This window comes from Schistocerca nitens, chromosome 1 (assembly GCF_023898315.1).
Source record: "Schistocerca nitens isolate TAMUIC-IGC-003100 chromosome 1, iqSchNite1.1, whole genome shotgun sequence".
NCBI classification, from domain to species: domain Eukaryota; kingdom Metazoa; phylum Arthropoda; class Insecta; order Orthoptera; family Acrididae; genus Schistocerca; species Schistocerca nitens.
Window position 1 is genome coordinate 1,067,783,236 of NC_064614.1, and position 22,821 is coordinate 1,067,806,056.

At 43.8% G+C, this 22,821-nt stretch overlaps 1 protein-coding gene across 1 annotated transcript in view; it reads left to right on the forward strand.

Annotated features, from left to right (window-relative positions):
* The window catches only part of LOC126227229 (tachykinin-like peptides receptor 86C), a 969,629-nt gene that overhangs the window by 756,437 nt on the left and 190,371 nt on the right, over window positions 1–22,821 (forward strand). The window contains exon 5 of the mRNA XM_049942236.1: window positions 6,125–6,275. Within this exon, the coding sequence (XP_049798193.1) occupies window positions 6,125–6,275 (151 nt within the window). The remainder of the gene's footprint in view (window positions 1–6,124; window positions 6,276–22,821) is intronic.

The following is a 22,821-nucleotide window of genomic DNA, read 5'->3' on the forward strand; positions in this document are numbered from 1 at the left end:
CCCAGAGGAAAAGGGGGCCAAATTTTAGAAATTAAAAGACAGATGCGTATATCCCCATACCTATTATTAAACGAGCAAACTAAATTCAATTATTCACCTCTTTTAGACGAGATCATAACTCCACAAAAGAAGTAAAACTTTGGGCCTCAGTCTACCGTAGTTTAAAAGTTCTTGGCTGATGCATAACTTAAGTCTGGTCATTGTAGTGTAATTGCTGAGTGTGTAATATTGCATGTAGTTCATTAAAAATGGTCATTGATGTAATTGTACATTAAGCTATGGATCGGTACCTTAAGACGTTGAGATGATTATCTTTGCCTGGTCATCATGTCTATCTGTGCATTATCATCTTTGGGAACCAGTAATGCACTTGAATATGGGCTTATCGACGGAAAGCTAGGTCGTGCAATAGTAAAAATGTGAAACAAGGTCAAAAATAGTTTGTTTAGTTAGTTAAAAATATACACACATTTATCTAAGGCAAAAAAATATTGAAAAATCTAATAAATCTGACATAGACCAGAATTTAAAGATATACAATGATCAGCCAGAACATTACGTCTAACGACCTACAATTGATATAAACCCTTCCACTCGATATAGCGTCACCTGACGAGGAATGACTGCTAATCAGACACACGCACGGTGCATGTAGTATCAGTGAGCGTGCTGTCCGTATGCAGAATGGGAAAGGTGCACGATGTGTCTGAGTTTGATCGAGGGCAGTTTGTGGTGACCCCGAGGCTCGGCACGAGTATTTACGAAAATAAACGTCTTGTCGGGTGTTCTAGGAGGGCTGTAGCGAGTGTCTTCAACTTGTGGCGAAACCAAGGTGAAACCATTCCACACGTCGTGGTGTCGGGCAACCACGCCTCATTACACATCGTATGCGGGGCAGACTGGCAAAATAGCAAAGGCGGCTAATTGTGACGGAACTAACATCAGACTGTAATACTTGGCAGAGTACAAGTGTGTCTGAATACAGTACACCGAACACATCAAGAAACGGGCCTCCACAGCGGACGACCCATGCATATGCCAATGTTAACACCACGATATCGGCAAATTCGACTGAAATGGACACTTGACTATCGGCAATGGACGTTGACGCAGTGGCAGAATCCTTATACCTTCTTCATCATGCTGATGGGAGGGAGGAATCCGCTCCTTGACACCTGTACTGGCGGACGGAGACAAGCTGGTGGCGGCTCCATTATCCTCTGGGGAAGATCCGCGTGGACACCCATGGATCCAGTGTAGCCCGTGCAAGGCACCATGATGGCCAAGGAGTTTCGTACACTGGTTGCAGACCCCATACACCGCTTCATGACGATCGTGTTTCCCGATAACAGTGGCATTTTTCAGCAAGATAATGCGCCATGTCACAAGGCCAGGAATGTGATGGAGTGGTTAGACAAAACAGTGGTGAGTTCTAATTGATGTGCTGGACCCCCCCCCCCCGCCCCCCAGCTCGCCAGATCTGAGCACGTGTACCCGATCGAACACACCCGGGATGTGATTGAACGTTACGCCGCAGTTCACCGCCGTCTTCCTCAGAATTTACGGGAACTTTGTGTCTTGTGCGTGCAGATGTACACTCCTGGAAATTGAAATAAGAACACCGTGAATTCATTGTCCCAGGAAGGGGAAACTTTATTGACACATTCCTGGGGTCAGATACATCACATGATCACACTGACAGAACCACAGGCACATAGACACAGGCAACAGAGCATGCACAATGTCGGCACTAGTACAGTGTATATCCACCTTTCGCAGCAATGCAGGCTGCTATTCTCCCATGGAGACGATCGTAGAGATGCTGGATGTAGTCCTGTGGAACGGCTTGCCATGCCATTTCCACCTGGCGCCTCAGTTGGACCAGCGTTCGTGCTGGACGTGCAGACCGCGTGAGACGACGCTTCATCCAGTCCCAAACATGCTCAATGGGGGACAGATCCGGAGATCTTGCTGGCCAGGGTCGTTGACTTACACCTTCTAGAGCACGTTGGGTGGCACGGGATACATGCGGACGTGCATTGTCCTGTTGGAACAGCAAGTTCCCTTGCCGGTCTAGGAATGGTAGAACGATGGGTTCGATGACGGTTTGGATGTACCGTGCACTATTCAGTGTCCCCTCGACGATCACCAGTGGTGTACGGCCAGTGTAGGAGATCGCTCCCCACACCATGATGCCGGGTGTTGGCCCTGTGTGCCTCGGTCGTATGCAGTCCTGATTGTGGCGCTCACCTGCACGGCGCCAAACACGCATACGACCATCATTGGCACCAAGGCAGAAGCGACTCTCATCGCTGAAGACGACACGTCTCCATTCGTCCCTCCATTCACGCCTGTCGCGACACCACTGGAGGCGGGCTGCACGATGTTGGGGCGTGAGCGGAAGACGGCCTAACGGTGTGCGGGACCGTAGCCCAGCTTCATGGAGACGGTTGCGAATGGTCCTCGCCGATACCCCAGGAGCAACAGTGTCCCTAATTTGCTGGGAAGTGGCAGTGCGGTCCCCTACGGCACTGCGTAGGATCCTACGGTCTTGGCGTGCATCCGTGCGTCGCTGCGGTCCGGTCCCAGGTCGACGGGCACGTGCACCTTCCGCCGACCACTGGCGACAACATCGATGTACTGTGGAGACCTCACGCCCCACGTGTTGAGCAATTCGGCGGTACGTCCACCCGGCCTCCCGCATGCCCACTATACGCCCTCGCTCAAAGTCCGTCAACTGCACATACGGTTCACGTCCACGCTGTCGCGGCATGCTACCAGTGTTAAAGACTGCGATGGAGCTCCGTATGCCACGGCAAACTGGCTGACACTGACGGCGGCGGTGCACAAATGCTGCGCAGCTAGCGCCATTCGACGGCCAACACCGCGGTTCCTGGTGTGTCCGCTGTGCCGTGCGTGTGATCATTGCTTGTACAGCCCTCTCGCAGTGTCCGGAGCAAGTATGGTGGGTCTGACACACCGGTGTCAATGTGTTCTTTTTTCCATTTCCAGGAGTGTATTACAGTGTGCAGAAGAGATTTCGTGTGTGAGGAAAAGTCATAATGTGCGAGCAAAATGAACTCAGTTATGGTACTTCTCGCAGCTAGTTTTTTCGAAAAGATGTTTTTATATCAAAAGACACCACTTGCGTGTTCTCATTATTGCAGATATACTAGTGAAGTTAACTATGGTAAAAGTCAAATTTGATCTCGCAATATCCGTTAATTGGAGATCAAAGAAACTTACTGAATTCACCTGAAATGAATGTGGGGTTGATATTAAAAATAACTGACTACTATCGCGGCTACAAAAGAAGAACCGCTAATCAAGAGAAATCTACATTTACATTTATTTTGAATTATTTGCCAAAATTAATACATTTACATTTATTTTGAATTATTTGCCAAAATTAGCAAATATTAAAATATTTATTACGACTCTAGGCCGTTACCATTTAGAACTATGGCGTTGACGTCTGCGCCAGTATCCCCTCTTAAAATTTGCATAAATCATTAATGTTGTTGTCTTAAGTCCTGAGACTGGTTTGATGCAGCTCTCCATGCTACTCTATCCTGTGCAAGCTTCTTCATCTCTCAGTACATACTGCAGCCTACATCCTTCTGAATCTGCTTAGTGTATTCATCTCTTGGTCTCCCTCTACTATTTTTACCCTCCACGCTGCCCTCCAATACAAAATTAGTGATCTCTTGATGCCTCAGAACATGTTTTACCAACGATCTCTTCTAGTCAAGTTGTGCCAGAAACTTCTCTTCTCCCCAATCCTATTTAATACCCCCTCATTAGTTATGTGATCCACCCATCTAATCTTCAGCATTCTTCTGTAGCACCATATTTCAAAAGCTTCTATTCTCTTCTTGTCCAAACTATTTATTGTCCATGTTTCACTTCTATATATGGCTGCACTCCATATTTCAGTTATACAGCTGCAATTTACTTTTGTGATAAGCCAAATTTGATCACGCAATATCCGTTAAAAGGAGATCAAGAAAACTAACTGAATTACCTGCAATGGATATGGTTCAATATTTAAAAAAACTATCACGGTTTCAAAAGAAGATGCGCTGATCAAGAGAAATCACTTTCATTTACATTTATTTTTAATTATTTGTCAAAATTAGTACGACTCTAGGCCGTTATCATTTAGAATTATGGCGTTGACCTCTGCGCCAGTGTTCCCCTATAAAATTTGCATAAATCGTTAATATATGTATCGCATCATGAATATAGGAGTTGTTACAGTAAAACATTAGCGCCACTTTTAAGTAATATTTGATCATATTTAGTCTAAATATTACATGAAACTTAACCGTTTTCGCGCCTCGTCACAAAATGGCTTCATACGAGGGCAGTTCAATAAGTAATGCAACACATTTTTTTTCTCGGCCAATTTTGATTGAAAAAACCGGAAATTTCTTGTGGAATATTTTCAAACATTCCCGCTTCGTCTCGTATAGTTTCATTGACTTCCGACAGGTGGCAGCGCTGTACGGAGCTGTTAAAATGGCGTCTGTAATGGATGTGCGTTGCAAACAACGGGCAGTGATCGAGTTTCTTTTGGCGGAAAACCAGGGCATCTCAGATATTCATAGGCGCTTGCAGAATGTCTACGGTGATCTGGCAGTGGACAAAAGCACGGTCAGTCGTTGGGCAAAGCGTGTGTCATCATCGCCGCAAGGTCAAGCAAGACTGTCTGTTCTCCCGCGTGCGGGCCGGCCGTGCACAGCTGTGACTCCTGCAATGGCGGAGCGTGCGAACACACTCGAAAAAAATGGCTCTGAGCACTATGGGACTCAACTGCTGAGGTCATTAGTCCCCTAGAACTTAGAACTAGTTAAACCTAACTAACCTAAGGACATCACAAACAACCATGCCCAAGGCAGGATTCGAACCTGCGACCGTAGCGGTCTTGCGGTTCCAGACTGCAGCGCCTTTAACCGCACGGCGAACACACTCGTTCGAGATGATCGACGGATCACCATCAAACAACTCAGTACTCAACTTTACATCTCTGTTGGTAGTGCTGTCACAATTGTTCACCAGTTGGGATATTCAAAGGTTTGCTCCCGCTGGGTCCCTCGTCTAACCGAACACCATAAAGAGCAAAGGAGAACCATCTGTGCGGAATTGCTTGCTCGTCATGTGGCTGAGGGTGACAATTTCTTGTCAAAGATTGTTACAGGCGATGAAACATGGGTTCATCACTTCGAACCTGAAACAAAACGGCAATCAATGGAGTGGCGCCACACCCACTCCCCTACCAAGAAAAAGTTTAAAGCCATACCCTCAGCCGGTAAAGTCATGGTTACAGTCTTCTGGGACGCTGAAAGGGTTATTCTGTTCGATGTCCTTCCCCATGGTCAAACGATCAACTCTGAAGTGTATTGTGCTACTCTTCAGAAATTGAAGAAACGACTTCAGCGTGTTCGTAGGCACAAAAATCTGAACGAACTTCTCCTTCATGACAACGCAAGACCTCACACAAGTCTTCGCACCCGAGAGGAGCTCACAAAACTTCAGTGGACTGTTCTTCCTCATGCACCCTACAGCCCCGATCTCGCACCGTCGGATTTCCATATGTTTGGCCCAATGAAGGGCGCAATCCGTGGGACGCACTACGCAGATGATGATGAAGTTATTGATGCAGTACGACGTTGGCTCCGACATCGACCAGTGGAATGGTACCGTGCAGGCATACAGGCCCTCATTTCAAGGTGGCGTAAGGCCGTAGCATTGAATGGAGATTACGTTGAAAAATAGTGTTGTGTAGCTAAAAGATTGGGGAATAACCTGGTGTACTTCAATGCTGAATAAAACAACCCCTGTTTCATAAAAAAAATGTGTTGCATTACTTATTGAACTGCCTTCGTACACAACCAAGAAACAAATGGGAAGTGTATCCGATCCTTTATCAAAAGGAACAGAGATTAAAAGAACAATCATATTAGTTGATTACATACTTTTTCGATTTTTCTGCGATAATATTTATTTCGTTAAGTCAGTACTTGCGAAATTCTTCAATTTTTTTCACGTTATGTGGCGTACCACCACAGAACCTCTAAGATTACCTAAAGTGAACTTGTATAAAGTTGGTGCCTGTTTGCAGGTACAACGTGGTGTTCCTGTGCGTGACGTACCTGGTGCCTGTGACGGCGATGGCCGTGTGTTACGGCCTGATGGGGCGCGAGCTGTGGGGGGACCGCGGCATCGGCGAGAAGACGGCGCGGCAGCAAGAAGCCGTCCGCTCCAAGAGGAAGGTGCGTCACGTAATCACACTGGAGGAAACGGTAGTCCAACGTCCGAAATTTGGCAAATTTAAAGCAGTCTTTCACCGTAAAAAAATGCTTTCAGTTTATAACCAATTTCGATCCGCAGGATGGGCAAAAAAGTAGCTTCATGCACCCAACATACATCATCTGCCCCAAATGCACATGCTGTAAGCTGAGCTACCTATATTAGGGTACATTATTTATCTGTCCAGTTTTATTTTGCCCACACTGTATACAGCTTGATTCAGCTTCCCCGACCGTTGGGTTTTATGCAACCTGCAGCATCCTCTAATACCATGCACAAGATTTTCATCTTCTTTCACTAGTTACGTGCAAACTATTAGTCCTACAGAAATATATGAACAGAACCTTTATGTAGGAAATTTAATGTAATTCGCCGTGCAGGATTAGCGGAGCAGTCTGAGGCGCTGCAGTCATGGACTGTGCGGCTGGTCCCGGCGGAGGTTCGAGTCCTCCCTCGGGTATGGGTGTGTATGTTTGTCCTTAGGATAATTTAGGTTAAGTAGTGTGTAAGCTTAGGGACTGATGACCTTAGCTGTTAAGTCCCATAAGATTTCACACACATTTGAACATTTTTTAAATGTAATTCATTTTTTATAATGGGATACGTTTTCACTAGAGGCTGTAGTTTTCGAATTATTAAAAAATATGTACAAAAGCTACCTTCAGCTGTGTTTTCTTGGATAAATCGATAACTGTGGCCTCTAGAGAAAATGTATTCCAGAACTCCATACTTTGTTCCGTTTCATTATGACCATTTGTTGCAGATACAGGACAGATATTTCGAATATTGATTTTGTTTCATACAAACTTTCTGTTCATTTTTTTTTGCAAGTCTAATAGTTTGCAAGTAGCAAGCAAGACAATACTAAAATCTAATTCAAGGTTTTTGAAGACGCTCCATGTCGCGTAAAACACATAGAGTAGGGGCAGCTGAATAGCCTTATATCACTAATTTAAGATACGTCTGAAACAAATATGCATAACTATCAGTCGGAGTACTACAGTAATATACGCAATATTGGAAGCAATTCTGCTTCTTACTCTGACCTGTTCCTAGTCCGCAACATTAACGTACACGTTCGTTTTACTCATTTAATAAAAAACATTACGTAGATTGGTACTCTATAAATTGGTCCATTTCATTTTGACCTTTTGTTGCAGATACAAGATAGATATTTAGAATATTTCGTTGTTTCTGTCACAGTGGTTATTTCCTATTGATTAATGGAATTCACTCATTTCGAGCTCCTGGGGAATAGCAAAAATTATGGAAGTCCCTTAAAATAGCTGTATTATGACCTTTTGTTGCCGGCGAAGGGCAAATATTTCTGTTATAGAAACAGTGGTTACTGGCATTTACAGTTTTCATTTACCACTGGGTACTGAAATTCACACATTTGAAACTCCTGACGAACAGCAAGATTTATTTTTTAAGTTTTTTTTAATTCTGCTTCAGTTCAGTCCTAAGACTCTGACAGAAGACGCTCCTTTTGGCTTTAGTAACGGTAAAGAAGGCACCAGAACGGCATTTCTTGTGCTGGGTTTGATAATAGCAGCAAGACTTAAATCAAGACACTTTCATAGGATTTGTCGACCTGAAATAGACGTTCCTCAGTGTAAAAGTGTGCAAGCCGTACTGCAACCCGAATGACATATAATATGTACAAGAACCAAAAATGTAAAATAAAAATTAAAGCCAAAGAACAAAGAACTCGAATAAAAAAAAGTTCTAAGGCAGAGTTGGAGTTTCCGCTTCTGTTGTTCAATCTATACATCGCAAAAGCAACAGCGGAAATAAAAAAATGTTTGAAGAGTGGGAGTGAAATTGCAGGCGAAAGGATGCAAATGATAAGATTCGACAATAGCAGTGCTATCCTCAGCGGAACTTAGGAAGAATGACAGGACCTGTTGACTGGAATGAGCACAGAGTATGAGTTCAGACAAAACCACAAAAAATACGAAAGAAATAAGGAGTAACTGAAATGAGATTAGCTATACACCTGACATTGAAACTGGGGACACCGAAGTAGTTGAAGGGACGAATTTCGCTATCTTACAGGCAGAATAGCACTTAACGGACAGAACAAGAAGTTACAAAGCAGAGTATGATAGACAAAGAGTGAATTCATGGCCAAAAGAAGTGTAATAACATCAAACACCAGCATTAATTTAAGTAAGAAGTTTCCGAGAATGTACATTTGGAGTCCAGCATTGTACGGGCGTGAGTCGTAGATTGCGGGAAAACGAAAATGAGGAGAGTCAAAGCGTTTAATCTGTTATAGAAGGATGTTGTAAATTATTTGGACAGATCAGATAAGAAATGAGAAAGTTCCCCGCAGAATCGGCGTTGAAATAAATATGTGGAAAACACTGACGAGAACAAGGGATGCGATTATATGAAGTTAAGACACTACGATATGACTAGAGGGTGTCGCAGACAATAAAAGTTGTAGGGGAAATCAGATATTGGAGTATATCTAACAATTAATTGAGAACGATGAGTGTATTAGCTACTCTGAGTTGAAGAGTTTAGCACAGGAGCGGAATTCACAGTGGTCCGCATCAAACTAAAGATTGATGACCCCACCCTCTCTCATTCTAAAGGAAAAGCTTCCGCCTTGGCGATATTATTTGTGTCTCACATATTTCCCCTTCCGACTGCCACGACTTCAGAGGTCTTGGTACGCACAAAACATGGGGACTGCCCCCTACAAAAGATAAACACCCGAATCAACGAGTGTGTTGGTGGTGACAGCTTTTAATGTTAGTAACACCCCGGTACGCATATTGTGCAACACCACTGTTACCTACATTTCTGGACCCGAATTTTGACTTCAAACTTAGTACCATTCCATACTAACTTCTACGTTATCAAACCCAAAAAGCCCTTTTCCAACGTCATTTACGGCACTACAGCCTGTTACAGCAAACAGCTTGTACTACTGAAACTTCCTGTCAGATTACAACTGTGTGACGGACAGAACTCGCACGCGGGATCTCTGCCTTTCGCAAGCAAGTGCTCTACCAAATGAGCTACCTAAACACGACTCACGACCCCTCTTCATAGCTTTACTTCAGCCAGTATCTCGTCTTCTACTATCCGAACTTTACAGAAATTCTACGAAACTGGCAGGAATATCACATGAGGAAGACATGGCTTAGCCACAGCCTGGCGTATCTTTCCAGAATGAGATTTTCACTGTGCAGCATAGTGTGCACAGATGTGAAACTTCATGACTGATTAACGTCGTGTGCTGAACTGAGACTCGAGCTCGGGACCTTTGCCTTTCGCTGGCAAGTGCTGTGGCTAAGTCATTTCTACGGAACACTCTTTCCTCCAGGAGTGCTATCCCTGCAAGTTTCCTAGGAGAACTTCTGTGACGCCTGGAAGGTAGGAGACGAGGTATCAGCAGAAGTACAGCTGTGTGGAGGCGTCCTGAGTCCTACTTCGGTAGAGTACTTTCCCGCGAAAGGTAAAGGTCCTAAGTTCAAGTCTCTGTCCGGTATACCGTTTTAATCTGCCAGGAAGCTTCATATCAGCGAACGTTCCGCTGCGGAGTGGAAATCTCGTTCTCCACCTCGTGCTTCTATCACCACTACACTACCATGGAAGACGTTTGGTGCCAGATAATATCGTCAGATGGGTCCAGTCCATAGCTGGAAACATCATTCGTGCCTCGCCACCGCCTAATGCCATTTTATGTGCCCCTACAGCAGTCTTTTTTTTTTTTTTTTTTTTTTTACGTCCCTACTTACTCAGGCTATTGCTGGGCTAGTAAGTATCGACCAATTATCCTTAACTATGACATTACTGTTTTTCCTCGAAAAGTGTTGTCTTTGCGAAATGGCTACCTGTTCGTTTGCAGAGCACTCAGATATTCCTTCAGGAGTGTGATATAGGATATTTCAAAAAAATACATTGGATTTCACAGCACTATATCTCCACGTCAACGAAGATGGTAACTTCAGCACCCGAAACCTGCTACACGAAGTGTAGCTAAATACACGATATCACTGACCTTAAAAGCAAACGTTTCTAAAAATACAAAAAAAGATTGAGAACAACAAATTGTAGCAGGTTAAGAACAGTACCAAATATAGGTTAGTTAAAGTGAAGCAGAGTGAAAGCAGAACACATTCACTACGAGTATTATAGGGGAGACTGGTCTGCGCGCCTGACTGCCATGCAGTGGGCCCGGGTTGGATTCCCAGCCGGGCGGGAGATTCCCTCCGCTCAGAGTCTGGGTGTTGTGTTGTCCTCATCATAACTTCATCATCAGCCTCGTGCATGTCACCCAATGTGGCGTTAACTGAAAAATATTGCGACCTGGCGTCCGGACTTCCGTAGGTGGGGACTCCCTGTGATCAGTGCCGTACGATCATTTCACTTTCTGTCGTTGTTATGGTCTTCAGTCTGTAGACTGCTTGATCTAGCTCTCCATGATAGCCTATCCTGTGGAAGCATCTTCATCTCTGAACAATTATTGGGATCTACATCCACTTGAAGCTGCTAGCTGCTTTCTGCATTCCTGGTTCAAATGGTTCAAAAATGGTTCAAATGGCTCTAAGCACTTTGGGACTTGCCAGCTGTGGTCATCAGTCCCCTAGAACTGATGTAACCTCCCCACAAAAATATTAATTTAAATGAACCATGAACCAAGTGTAACCTCCGCACAAAAATAATAATTAAATGAATTTTTAAATACTGTAACCTCTGAACAAAATTGGTTCCCATTCATAATCTCTGTGCGGAAATGCATTCACATTTGATGTACCCTCAAAATTCTTTTCTCATTTAATGTTAAGTTCGAAACAGAAAAATTCCTAAACACCAAAATAATAAAAAATTCAGTAACCTGGTAAATTTTATGACGGCAGCAGCGCTGCGTCATGGCCCTGTACTCTGAATAAAAAAAGCAAAAATTCTTACCTCAATAAAAACTGCGAATATATCTGCTCTTACCTAAAAAATTTTCGGCACAGCCCCGTGCAATGCTGGCCTATGCTTTGTGATTCGTGAAAGGAATAATCATGCATTGGGTAAAATCTTTAAACTGAAATGAATGCTGTTTTTAAAAAAAATTTATATTATAAAAATTATTATTGGGGCATTTTTTAAAAGAAATTGAATGACAGTTAACATACATTATTAGATATGCGCAAGGCTGCTTCTTTACCTTCTACAATAATACTCATCCTCCAGAGTCCCGACCAGAGCAGACTGCAGACACGCGCAGACATGCGCAGACTCCTGCCGACTACTGCCGACTCACGCAGACTACTGCGGACTACTACAGACTACCCAAGACTAATGCCGACTAGCGACAAGCAACAACTAACTACATACTGCTCTCTGGTCAGAGACTCTCCTATGCCTTGCCTGTTGCAGGCAGCGCATATAGCGCATACCTCTTACACCGAGAACTACTTAAACCTAACTAACCGAAGGACATCCATCACACACAGCCATGCCCGAGGCAGGATTCGAACCTGCGACCGTAGCGGTAGCGCGGTTCCAGACTGAAGCGCCTAGAACCGCTCGGCCTCAACGGCCGGCATTCATGCCAAGGTTTCCCCCTACAGTTTCTATCCCCCACAACTCCTCCACTCATTTTCCTTTATTACCAACGTCACTATTCCGTGATGTCTCAGGAAGTGTCCTACAAACTATCCTATTTCCTTTTCTTCAAGTTGTGCCATAAAGTTCCTTTTTTCTCCAATTTCATTCAGTACCTCAATATTAGTTATTCAATGTACCCATGTAAACTCCAGCGTTCTTCTGAAGGACCACATTTCAAAAGCTTCTTTTCTCTTCTTGTCTGAACTGCTTCTGATCCACAGTCCGCATCCTTGCTAGGCCACACTTCAACTACCCACAAAAAGACTTCATAACCCTTAAATTCGTATTAAAGCTGCGACTCACCGTGGCTTTGCACAGTTAGCGCCAAATAAGTAAAGCCGGATGTTGTCTAGCGTAGTGGTAATTTTGTTTACTGGCCGTTATGTACAGATTGGCCGCCGAACTTCAGCGCCAGTCCAACGCGTGCTATATTTTCTGTGTGATCTTTTCCCGTATTATCCTTCACACCCCTTAGTCTTTCCCTGCCCGACAGGACTTAAAATGGTGTGTCCTGTTTTCAGTGTCATAAAACAGCGCGGTGTTGAATTCATGCATTGGCCTCCTGCCTGGGTGTCGAGTCCCTCTGCTGTAGCAGAGAAAGCTCTTTGGCTGTGATAGTTCAACATCTCCGCTCACAGATGACAGTAAAACACGGATTACCGTACCCCTGTGTTGGTATTTACGCCACAAGAGCTTACGAGCACTATTGACATGAAAGAGAACGTTGTGAGGGTTTTGATGTTTACGATGTGCTCTCTATAAGTTTTTCATCCCTTCTTCCATAAGAGCTACGTTCTCCTAATCGAATACGATGATTACATATAGACGGGATCAAAAGTCCCCTTTCGTTTTTTGTACATAAATTAAGAAATATGTATGTATAGCACTGCACTTACAGTTTTTACTTGGCCTTGATAATATTTTCCTCAGAATTTAAACATTTTGGTACAGTATTAGACAGTTTGGGCAGATAATGGTTAAACATTAATTCTCCACCAAAAAAATCTGTTAATGTGTGATCCTGTATCGCAGGTCGTTTAGGAAGGCAGCTGTAGCTCGCGCCGGCCTGGTGGTGCAGTAGGATGGTTCCATTAATCGCTGTCAGTGACATTATTTTCACAGAGGCAGCGTACAAGTTCATCATAGTCCAGCCAATCCGCATAAAACATTTATAAATTATACAGGGTGAGTCACTATTCAAATTTCATGGTGAAAAAGATATCGATTCCAGGTTTCGTAACCTCCTCAAACTGTGTGGGGTGCTGCACAGAGCAACATGCTCTTTGGCTGTCTGAACAACAACGTGTCTAACTGGGGAGACTGGGACAGTCTTAGTTCTGGCCTAGGCTGTCAAGAATCAGTTCTACTGGACAATTTGAGTGTCGATTGGAAAAGTACTCTTCTTACATGTTGTCGAGGGGACGATACTTCACCGAACTAATAAAAAAATTCAGCTTTCAAAGCTGTTTTTAATACAATAAATCAAATAAAATTGGTATTCACGAAATTTGCTAAGCAAAAAAAGGTGTTACACTTATATAAAAGTAGATTAAGCACTTTAAAGCTTATTTCGTATATCTACATGTTTCGGGGTATTACTGGGTGTCTGTTTTTGCTGCATGTTTTTGTACATATGTAGCAGCATTTGCTTATTCGATTTGTCTTTTTTTCTGTTTCGGTACTTTCAATTTTCACTGTCAACTTAACATTAAACAGGGTGAATAACTAACTATTGCCACCGAGAATAACTCAGGAAGTATGACAGGAGCTGAAAAGTTCGTGGGGCAAAAGTTGCATGGGACACGTGGGCCATAAAATGATGTTGGTTTTTTTGTTGCTAGGTGGGGTCGCTTCGGAGATATGAAGGTCAACATTGTTTTTTATTAATGGGATGCTATAGTTTTGGTACTTATTTTCTGATAGCGGCTATCGATACGAATCCAATGATGAATAACATTAAGGTCTTCGAAGGCCAACAAAGGCCACGCATCAATCTATTACTGAAAACCGTACCAAAACATCCATAGAAGTTGCTGAGAGTATCCCGAATATATAAACAGAAACTGTGGAGGGAGAAATTAATTTGCCGGTCGGTGTGGCCGAGCGGTTCTAGGCGCTTCAGTCTGGAACCGCGCGACAGCTACGGTCGCAGGTTCGAATCCTGCCTCGGGCATGGATGTGTGTGATGTCCTTAGGTTAGTTATGTTTAAGTGGTTCTAAGTTCTAGGGGACTGATGACCTCAGATGTTAAGTCCCATAGTACTCAGAGCCATTTTAGAGAAATTAATTTATACACGTATAGAAGAGAGTGTTAACAAATTTCTATTTTTCTAAAATGCTTCTCTTGCCATTGCCAGTCTGCATTTTATATCGTTTCTTATTCAGCCATCGTTAGTTACTATGCTGACCAGGTAGCAAAACCCATGTACTAATTTCAGTGCCTCATATCCTAATCTGATTTTCGCAGTATCACCTGCTTTAATCCGACCACGTTCAATTGGCCTACTCTTGATTTTGTTAATGCCTGTCTTGTAATCTCTTTCCAAAATAGTATCTATTCCATTTAACTGATCTTCCAAGTCCTTTGCCATCTCAGACAGAAATCCAATGTCATCGGCAAACTTCGTAGTTTTTATTTATTCTTCATGAACTTAAGCTTTCAGTCGGATTTTCTCCTTGGTTTCCTTTTTCGGTTGCTCAGTGTACGGATTGGATAACATTGAGGGAAAGGCTACACACTTGTCTCACTCCCTTCTGAACCATCGATTCCTCTTTATGTCCTTCGACTCTTACGTCTCCTTCGACCCTTATAACTTCTGTCTCATTTCCATACAAGTATCGCTACCGTATTTTAACGTAGGTTTGCCTATATTCAACCGATTTCTTAAGGTGAATCGTGGTTGAGTGCTACCTCACGTGTTCCTACATTGTGAATTGTATTTTTAGGAGGAATGAGACAATAATTCCCAGCCAGGGGCTTTGGACATTACTGCAGTTTCCGCCAGCAATGAATTTGTTGAAGTGGAACGCATTGGTTGTAGGGAAGTTCTGATATAAATAAACAGATTTTTGTTTTTAGTGAAACGAATTTACTGTCCCGTGTATATTATACAATATTCTAACAGAAAATTGTACGCATCTGGCACTGAAAGGTGCTACGTTACCTTTGTAGGGGGTATTGTATTGAACTGGGGACATAGAAACGACGGAGAGGCTTCGTCCCCGCCGTAGCCTCAGTGGTACACAACCCCTCGACACTAATCCGTCGGACGGATTCGTGCCGGGGACCGGTGCGCCTTCCCACCCGGAAAGTTGTAGGGGGTTGTCATGAGTGTCCTGGGCTGCCCCGTAGATTCGGTGTACGTTCTGCCCTGCTGGAGACATCGAAGACCTCAGATAAAAAAAATTGAAATTCATTGTGTAATATGCCCTAGAAAAGTACATTTCGAATATGGTCTTAAGGGATGGGACCATGGTTTAACAGTCTGCTACGTAAACAAAGAGAATTTCATCTCACATTCAAGAGAATTAAAATTCTAGCTGACATGCAAAAGCTGAACGAAGCGAAAATGAGCGTAAGGAGAGCGACGAGAGAAGCGTTAAATGACTTTTAATGTAAAACTTTGTCGACCGAGGTTTTGGTCGTATGTAAAATCAATAAGTCTGTCAAAATCATATTTATTCACTCAGTGAACATACTGGCACCGAAACGGTAGGCAACAGAGAAAAGTCCGAAGTACTGAATTCCGTTTTCCGAAATTGTTTCACCTCCTTTCAATCGTTGTACGAACGTCGAAATGGTCGAAATGGCAGATATTGAAATAACCGAAGGCGAAATAGAGAAACAACTACAATCGCTCAATAGTGGAAAGGCGTCAGGACAGGATACCATAAGATTTCACATAAATTATGCGAAAGGACTTGTTCCCCTTCTAACAGTAATTTATTGTAGATCACTTGGGCAACGAAGGGTACCTAGCGACTGCAAGAAAGCGCAGGTAATTCCCGGTTTCAGGAGGGGCCGTAGGACACATGCACACTTTCATAGACCTACGTTTATCTGTTGCTGAATTGTGAAACATGTTTTATACTCAAGAATTATGACGTTTTTGGAGAATTAAAATCTCCTCTCTAAGAATCAACATGGATTCCGCAAACAAGATGCTGCGAAACTCGGATCGCTCTGTTCCCCATGGGATCCACAGCTCCGTAGACAACAGAGCTCAGGTTGGTGCCGTGTTCGTGGACTTCAGGAAGACATTTGGCAGCGTCCTGCTCTGCGGTCTAGTGAAAAAATACGAGCTTGTCGAGTATCGGAGCGGATTTTCGGCTGGATTCAAGACTTCCTTGCACGCAGAACTCAAAACGTCGCTCATAACGGAACAAAATCGACAGATTTAAATGTAATTTCCGGGTTACCCTAGGAAGTGTGATATACCTTTATTGCTTATAATATATATAAATTATCTAGTAGAAAGCGCCGGATGCTCTTTAAGCCTGTCCGCAGGTGATGCGGTTGTCTGTAACGAAGTAGCCACGCCAGAAGATGTAACAATTTGCAGAATGACCTCCAGAGGCTCTGAACGTAAATAAATGTAACATATTGCACATACGTAGGAAAAGAAGTCCACTACTGTACAGCTACACAATCGATAACAAACCGCTGGAAACGGTAGCACCGTAAAATATCTAGGACTAACTATCCAGAGCCACTTTAAGTGGAATGATCACATAGATTGTGGGAAAAGCAGAGTCAGATTCATAAGAAGAATCTTAAGTAAATGTAACCCAGCCACGAAGGTAGTGGCTTATAAGGCGCTTGTTCGCCCGATTCTTGAGTATTTTTCAACTATCTGGGATACCTGCCAGACACGGACTGATAAAAGAAATAGAGAAGATTCCATGAAGAGCGGCACGTTTCATCACTGGATCGTTTAGCCGCCGCCAAAGCGTTACAGAGATGCTCAACAAACTCCATTGGTAGACGTTACAAGAGAGGCGTTGTGCATCACGGAGAAATTTACTATTGAAATTTCTAGACAGCATTTTTCGGGGAGAGTCGGACAATATATTATTCCCCCGCCCCCCCCCTCTCTCTCTCTCTCTCTCTCTCTCTCTCTCTCTCTCTCACACACACACACACACACACACACACACACATGTCGCGTAATGACCACGAAGAGAAAATTCGTAGAATGAGAGCCAATACTGAGGCTTACCGACATTTTTCCCACGCGCTATTAGCGAGTGGAACTAGGTTAGAGAGCTCAGTTGGTAGTTCAAAAGTACCCTCTGCCACACACCGTTAGGTGGCTTGCGGAGTACGTTGTAGGTGTAGACACGGTCTCATTAGCCAAGATGGATTTTGGCAAATACGAAGACAAGCGCTAGACACTCTCGCCGCTTGCAGACAGCTATTATCGTGCTAAACTGTTAGCTCAGGATGGCTTACCCCGAAGGGCAAGAAAACGGGGCGTACAGTATCGTCTATATACGCTGTGCTGTAAGGATGATAATCCAAGGGAACCTACTGCGAAAAGAAATGGCACCCCAGACCATCACTCTGGTTGTCAGGCTGGTATCCTAAGCGCTGTCTGGGGCGTCTCCAGACTCGTCTTCGGCCTGCAATCTCACTGGAGTAGAACCGCCTTCAGTGATGAGTCTCACTTCCAGCTGAGTCCTGTTGACCAGCGAAGACGTTTCTTGACACGCTCCAGACAGCGGTGGGGTACCAGCCCGGGTGTCGACCGCCATTCAATCCTACAACCAGGAGTGACAGTTTGGGGTGCCATGTATTTTCGTAACAGGACCCCTTTGGCTGTCATCCCCCGCACCCTTACAGCACAACATTCCGTCGACGATATTCTACGCCCAGTTTTGTTGCCCTCCTGGGTTTACATTTCAGCAAGATAATACCCGACCGCGTACGGCACGTCTTCATGCTTGCCAAACCCTACCTTGTCCAGCAAGGTCGCCGGATCTCTCCCCAACTGAGAACTTTTGCTGCATTACGGGTAGGGCCCTCCAACCGTACCGGTATTTTGACGATCTAATTCGTCAGTTAGACAGAATTTGGCACAATATCCCGCAGGAGTACATGCAACAACTCTATCAATCAATGTCAAGGCAAATAACTGTTTGTACAAGAGCCGAGGCTGACCAACGCGTTACTGATTCGCTCAATTTTTGAAGGTCTTTTTCTTTAATAAATCGTCCAATATTTCCGAAATTGTGATCATCTGTTCGTCTGTACCTCAAATCTACCAATTTCCATCCCATTCGGATAATTCCTTCCTGGTGAGTTATGGTTTTTCAGACTATATGTTTCTACATTTCAAAATGGATTTTCTTACTTTCAACAGAGTTTTTACTTCTGCCGTCGTCAGATACGTTGTTGTCCAAGGACATTAATTCTTCTGCTATATTTACGAGGGTAGTCCCAAAAGTAAGGTCTCCTATTTTTTATAAGTAAACAGACCTGTTATTTCTACAATGGTTTACATCAGTTTACAGATTGAACATTTAGCTATTTTTCGACATAGTCACCATTTCTGTCGATGCATTTTTGTAGACGCTGTGGCTTTTTTTGTATGCCCATGTCATACCAGCTCGCCGCCATGTTGTTCAGGAAGTTATGAACATCTTCTTTCACCTCGTCGTCGGAGCTGAATCGCTGGGACCACAATTAACGCTGATAGGTACTGTGAGACTCTGAAAAAACTTAAACTGGCAATTCAGAACCGGAGAAGAGGAATGTTGAGCAAGGGCGTACACATTCTCCATGACAACGTTCGCCCACACATCGTTCGGCAAACCGTTGCTCTCCTGCAACAGTTTCAGTGGAACATAATCATCCACCCACCCTATAGTCCTGACTTGGCGCCCAGGGACTGTCACCTATTCCCTAGGTTAAAAGAACATTTGGCCGGAAAGCTATTCAGCTCCGACGACGAGGTGAAAGAAGAGGTTCATAACTTCCTGAACAGCATGGCGGCTAGCTGGTATGACATGGGCATACAAAAACTGCCACAGTGTCCTCAAAAAGGCATCGACAGAAATGGTGATTATGTCGAAAAATAGTTAAATGTTCAATCTTACTTTTGGGATTACGCTCGTAGTATCTCATTTCCTAATCCAAATGCTCCGCTGTTGCCTGATGTAATCCCACCACACTACATTACCCGTGTTTTTCTGCTATCTTTTAACCGATATTCATCCCTCCATTCGTTATTCAACTGACCTTCCAAGTCGATTGCCATCTTTTCCAAATGTCTCGTTCTTTTCTTTCGTTGTTTTTTGTACTCACCGACTGAATTATATGAGGGATAAGCTACAATAATTTCTCACTTCCGTCTCTGCCACTGCTTCCCATTGATGTCAAATGGTTCAAATGGCTCTGAGCACTATGCGACTTAACATCTATGGTCATCAGTCCCCTAGAACTTAGAACTACTTAAACCTAGCTAACCTAAGGACATCACACAACACCCAGTCATCACGAGGCAGAGAAAATCCCTGACCCCGCTGGGAATCGAACCCGGGAACCCGGGCGCGGGAAGCGAGAACGCTACCGCACGACCACGAGCTGCGGACCCTTTGATGTCCTTCGACGCTTGTAACTGCAGTCTTGTTTATGTACAACTTGTAGATTACCATTACAACCATATTCTTTATACCTGATAATTTCAGAAATTCAAAAATTCGTAATTGGCCTAGAAGTAATACGGATATGAGAATGTAAGCGTAAGATAATAAGGGGCTGAGGCCGATAGCCAGACTCTTGAATGACTCATGAATGACTCAGGGATCTAAGCGACACTAAATCAGATCTGTAGATACTGGAAAACCACAAGAAGGTATCCAAGGTGTAGTTCACAACGATAATGTCAGCCTCCATAAAGCCCGTAAGTGTAACGTATTTATCGCTTAATATAAGAGGGCTTCGCCGGTGCGATAGCACGAAGTAACGGGTGAGACAATGGCTGCTGTGCAGTAAACTGGACAGTAAATTTCGGCTGGCGAGCAGAAACGGCTCCCGGTAAGCACTTCATGCGGTACTTGGTCGCGCGTCTGTCGTCAGCTGTGAGATATTGCCGCCGCCGTTGGTCTTCAGTACCGCCGTGTCGCAGCTGCCGCCAAACAGAAAAATTGAGAGTCACTCGGGCAACATGAAGGAACAAAGTAGGGCGAGCTGGCAGCCAACAGATGTATCGTCTGCGACTTTACGACACGAACGTCTAGAGCTGAACCCCACTACATTACGTACTTCGGCTTCTGCGTTGAAAAGGCAATCCCGGTCAAAAGGAGCACTTCCGTAGGAGGTCGATGTGTTCGACCTTTCGACACATCGAAATTAAACACATAACCAGTTTGTAGTTGCCATACACTTCTTTATTACAAACACATGCTTCTAATCAACAGTAACAACGACTACAATAAAAGGCACCTGCCCTACAGAACCACCAGCAGGACTCAGATTAAAACATTAATCCATTTAGTCCGGTAGACACAGATCTTTTGCCAGACGGGATGGCCGAGCGGTTCTAGGCGCTACAGTCTGGAACCGCGCGACCACTACGTTCGAATCCTGCCTCGGGCATGGATGTGTGTGATGTTCTTCGGTTAGTTAGGTTTAAGTAGTTCTACGTTCTAGGGGACTGATGACCTAAGAAGTTAAATCCAATAGTGCTCAGAGACATTTTGAACCAACACAGATCTTTCAAAATTACTCAACCAATTTTCGCCAATTAAAACAATGTTCATAAAACCACCATTAATCAAATTTAACTGACATAACTGAATCATACAAACCTTTTAAACATTCTTCATGACATACATAGAAACTGGCTCTCACATAACTCATATCAAATTCTAAAACTGCTTCCAACAACTAACATATCTCCCATGGAATTATTTTAAGCAATTCTAACAAATTAAAAGTATTATCAGATTAATACACTCAACTAGGCTTCTCTTTAGTAGTACTTCAAATGGTTCAAATGGCTCCGAGCACTATGGGACTTAACTTCTGAGGTCATCAGTCCCCTAGAACTTAGAGCTACTTAAACCTAACTAACCTAAGGACATCACACACATCCATGCCCGAGGCAGGATTCGAACCTGCGACAGTAGTGGTCGCGCGGTTCCAGACTGAAGGGCCTAGAACCGCTCGCCCACCCCTGCCGGCTTAGTATTACTTACAGGTACGAGGTTCACATACATTTCATCCCCAGAATATAATAATAGCATATTAAATAGTCTTAAAATGGGGCCGTTTCTATTTTACCTTAAAAATTAGTGATGGACGTGAGCAGACCGAAAGGTTCTAACAGATACAGGAGATGCACGGACCAGAAGGTGTAGTAGGACTATACTCAACGTTGAGCTACAATTAATCTTCCGGAAAACCACAGCGCTCCACCGGAAAGATGTAATTGCAGGACACTAACAACGTAGCCATAGACACCGATCGAGGTCCTTAAATTTCCCTCTTCCAGCGTGATACACCGATCGGAGTTTGCTCGCGTCGACCACTGCCAATTATCTGAAACATAAACACATCAGCGGCAGACAACATTCTGGCGCATCAGATACACAAAACACATCTGCCAAACTGGTTATTAATAAACCTTTAATTATACGCGGCACAAAATGAACCTAAGCAGAATTAACCTACGTGACCGCTTGCCCAGTAACGGCTCTTAAAATTTGATTAGTCAATTCTCTAGAACAGACAAATAATAATATAGAAATAGGAAATAGGGAAAATTATTTCGGCCCGCTATAGAACGCCAGGCACAGACTTACGCACTACTTGGTATGACCTCTAGCTACGCATTAAGCACGGTTTCATGTCTATTTGTTGTGCGTAGCTAGCGCTCCCTTAAATTCCGTCGACATATCAGGCGGCCAGACCAAATAGTGAAAAATAACTGAAACAATCAAGATAGTTTTCAGTGCACTCGGGTATTCAATTATCATGAACAGAGCCCACCAAGGAACGATTCGACGACTCCAGTTCGTTCACTTTGAGCAACATGTAACAGACGCGAAGGAAATCTGTTCAAGTCTCAAGGAAATCCCAATCACCGTCGGTAGTCGATCTGCATTCCAACGGCTAAACACGCCGCAGCAGGTGCCCACGCTCCTCCGTAGTACCGACTCGGCCACTCGCCACGCTGCATCATCAACAGCGCCACACGTCACTGTCGCTCACTCAGCTGATACCCGAAATCAAACCCAGCAGAGCGCTGCAATTAAATAGCCATCCGCCAAAGATGCAAAAAAGACAAACAGGCAACGAAAATCGACACGCACCGATTGGGATGACAATCGATGGAGACCGTCGCCCTGCTACTGTCGCAGGTTCGAATCCTGCCTCAGGCATGGATGTGTGTGATGTCCTTAGGTTAGTTAGTTTTCAGTACTTCTAGGTCTAGGAGACTGATGTCCTAAGATGTTAAGTCGCATAGTGCTTAGAACCATTTGAACCATTTGAAACTGGCGCCAGCAGCGCACCAGTTCAGAGGTAAAGAAAATCGCCATTTGAAGCGGAACGTTTCATATTGTCACTGACACGGCGCCGCAGACGTTAGCTAGGATAGATACTGGGGAAAACATCAGACAACGCCAGAAGGCCAATGGTTTAAATATGTGGAATTTTTGGGGAGCACGGGCAGGCACCATGTCTGTACTGAAAGCCTTTTTTTTACTTCTAAAATTTTAGAACTGTATTAACTTTATTTTAAAATAGTAAGTTAACATTCGTTACTATTAACAACAAGATCCTCAATATAGTTTGTTAATGAAAGTTCCTGAAGCATTATTTTAAGAGATCAAATAACAGCTGTCAGAATCAGTTTACAACGCTTAAAACTCAAAGAAAAAATA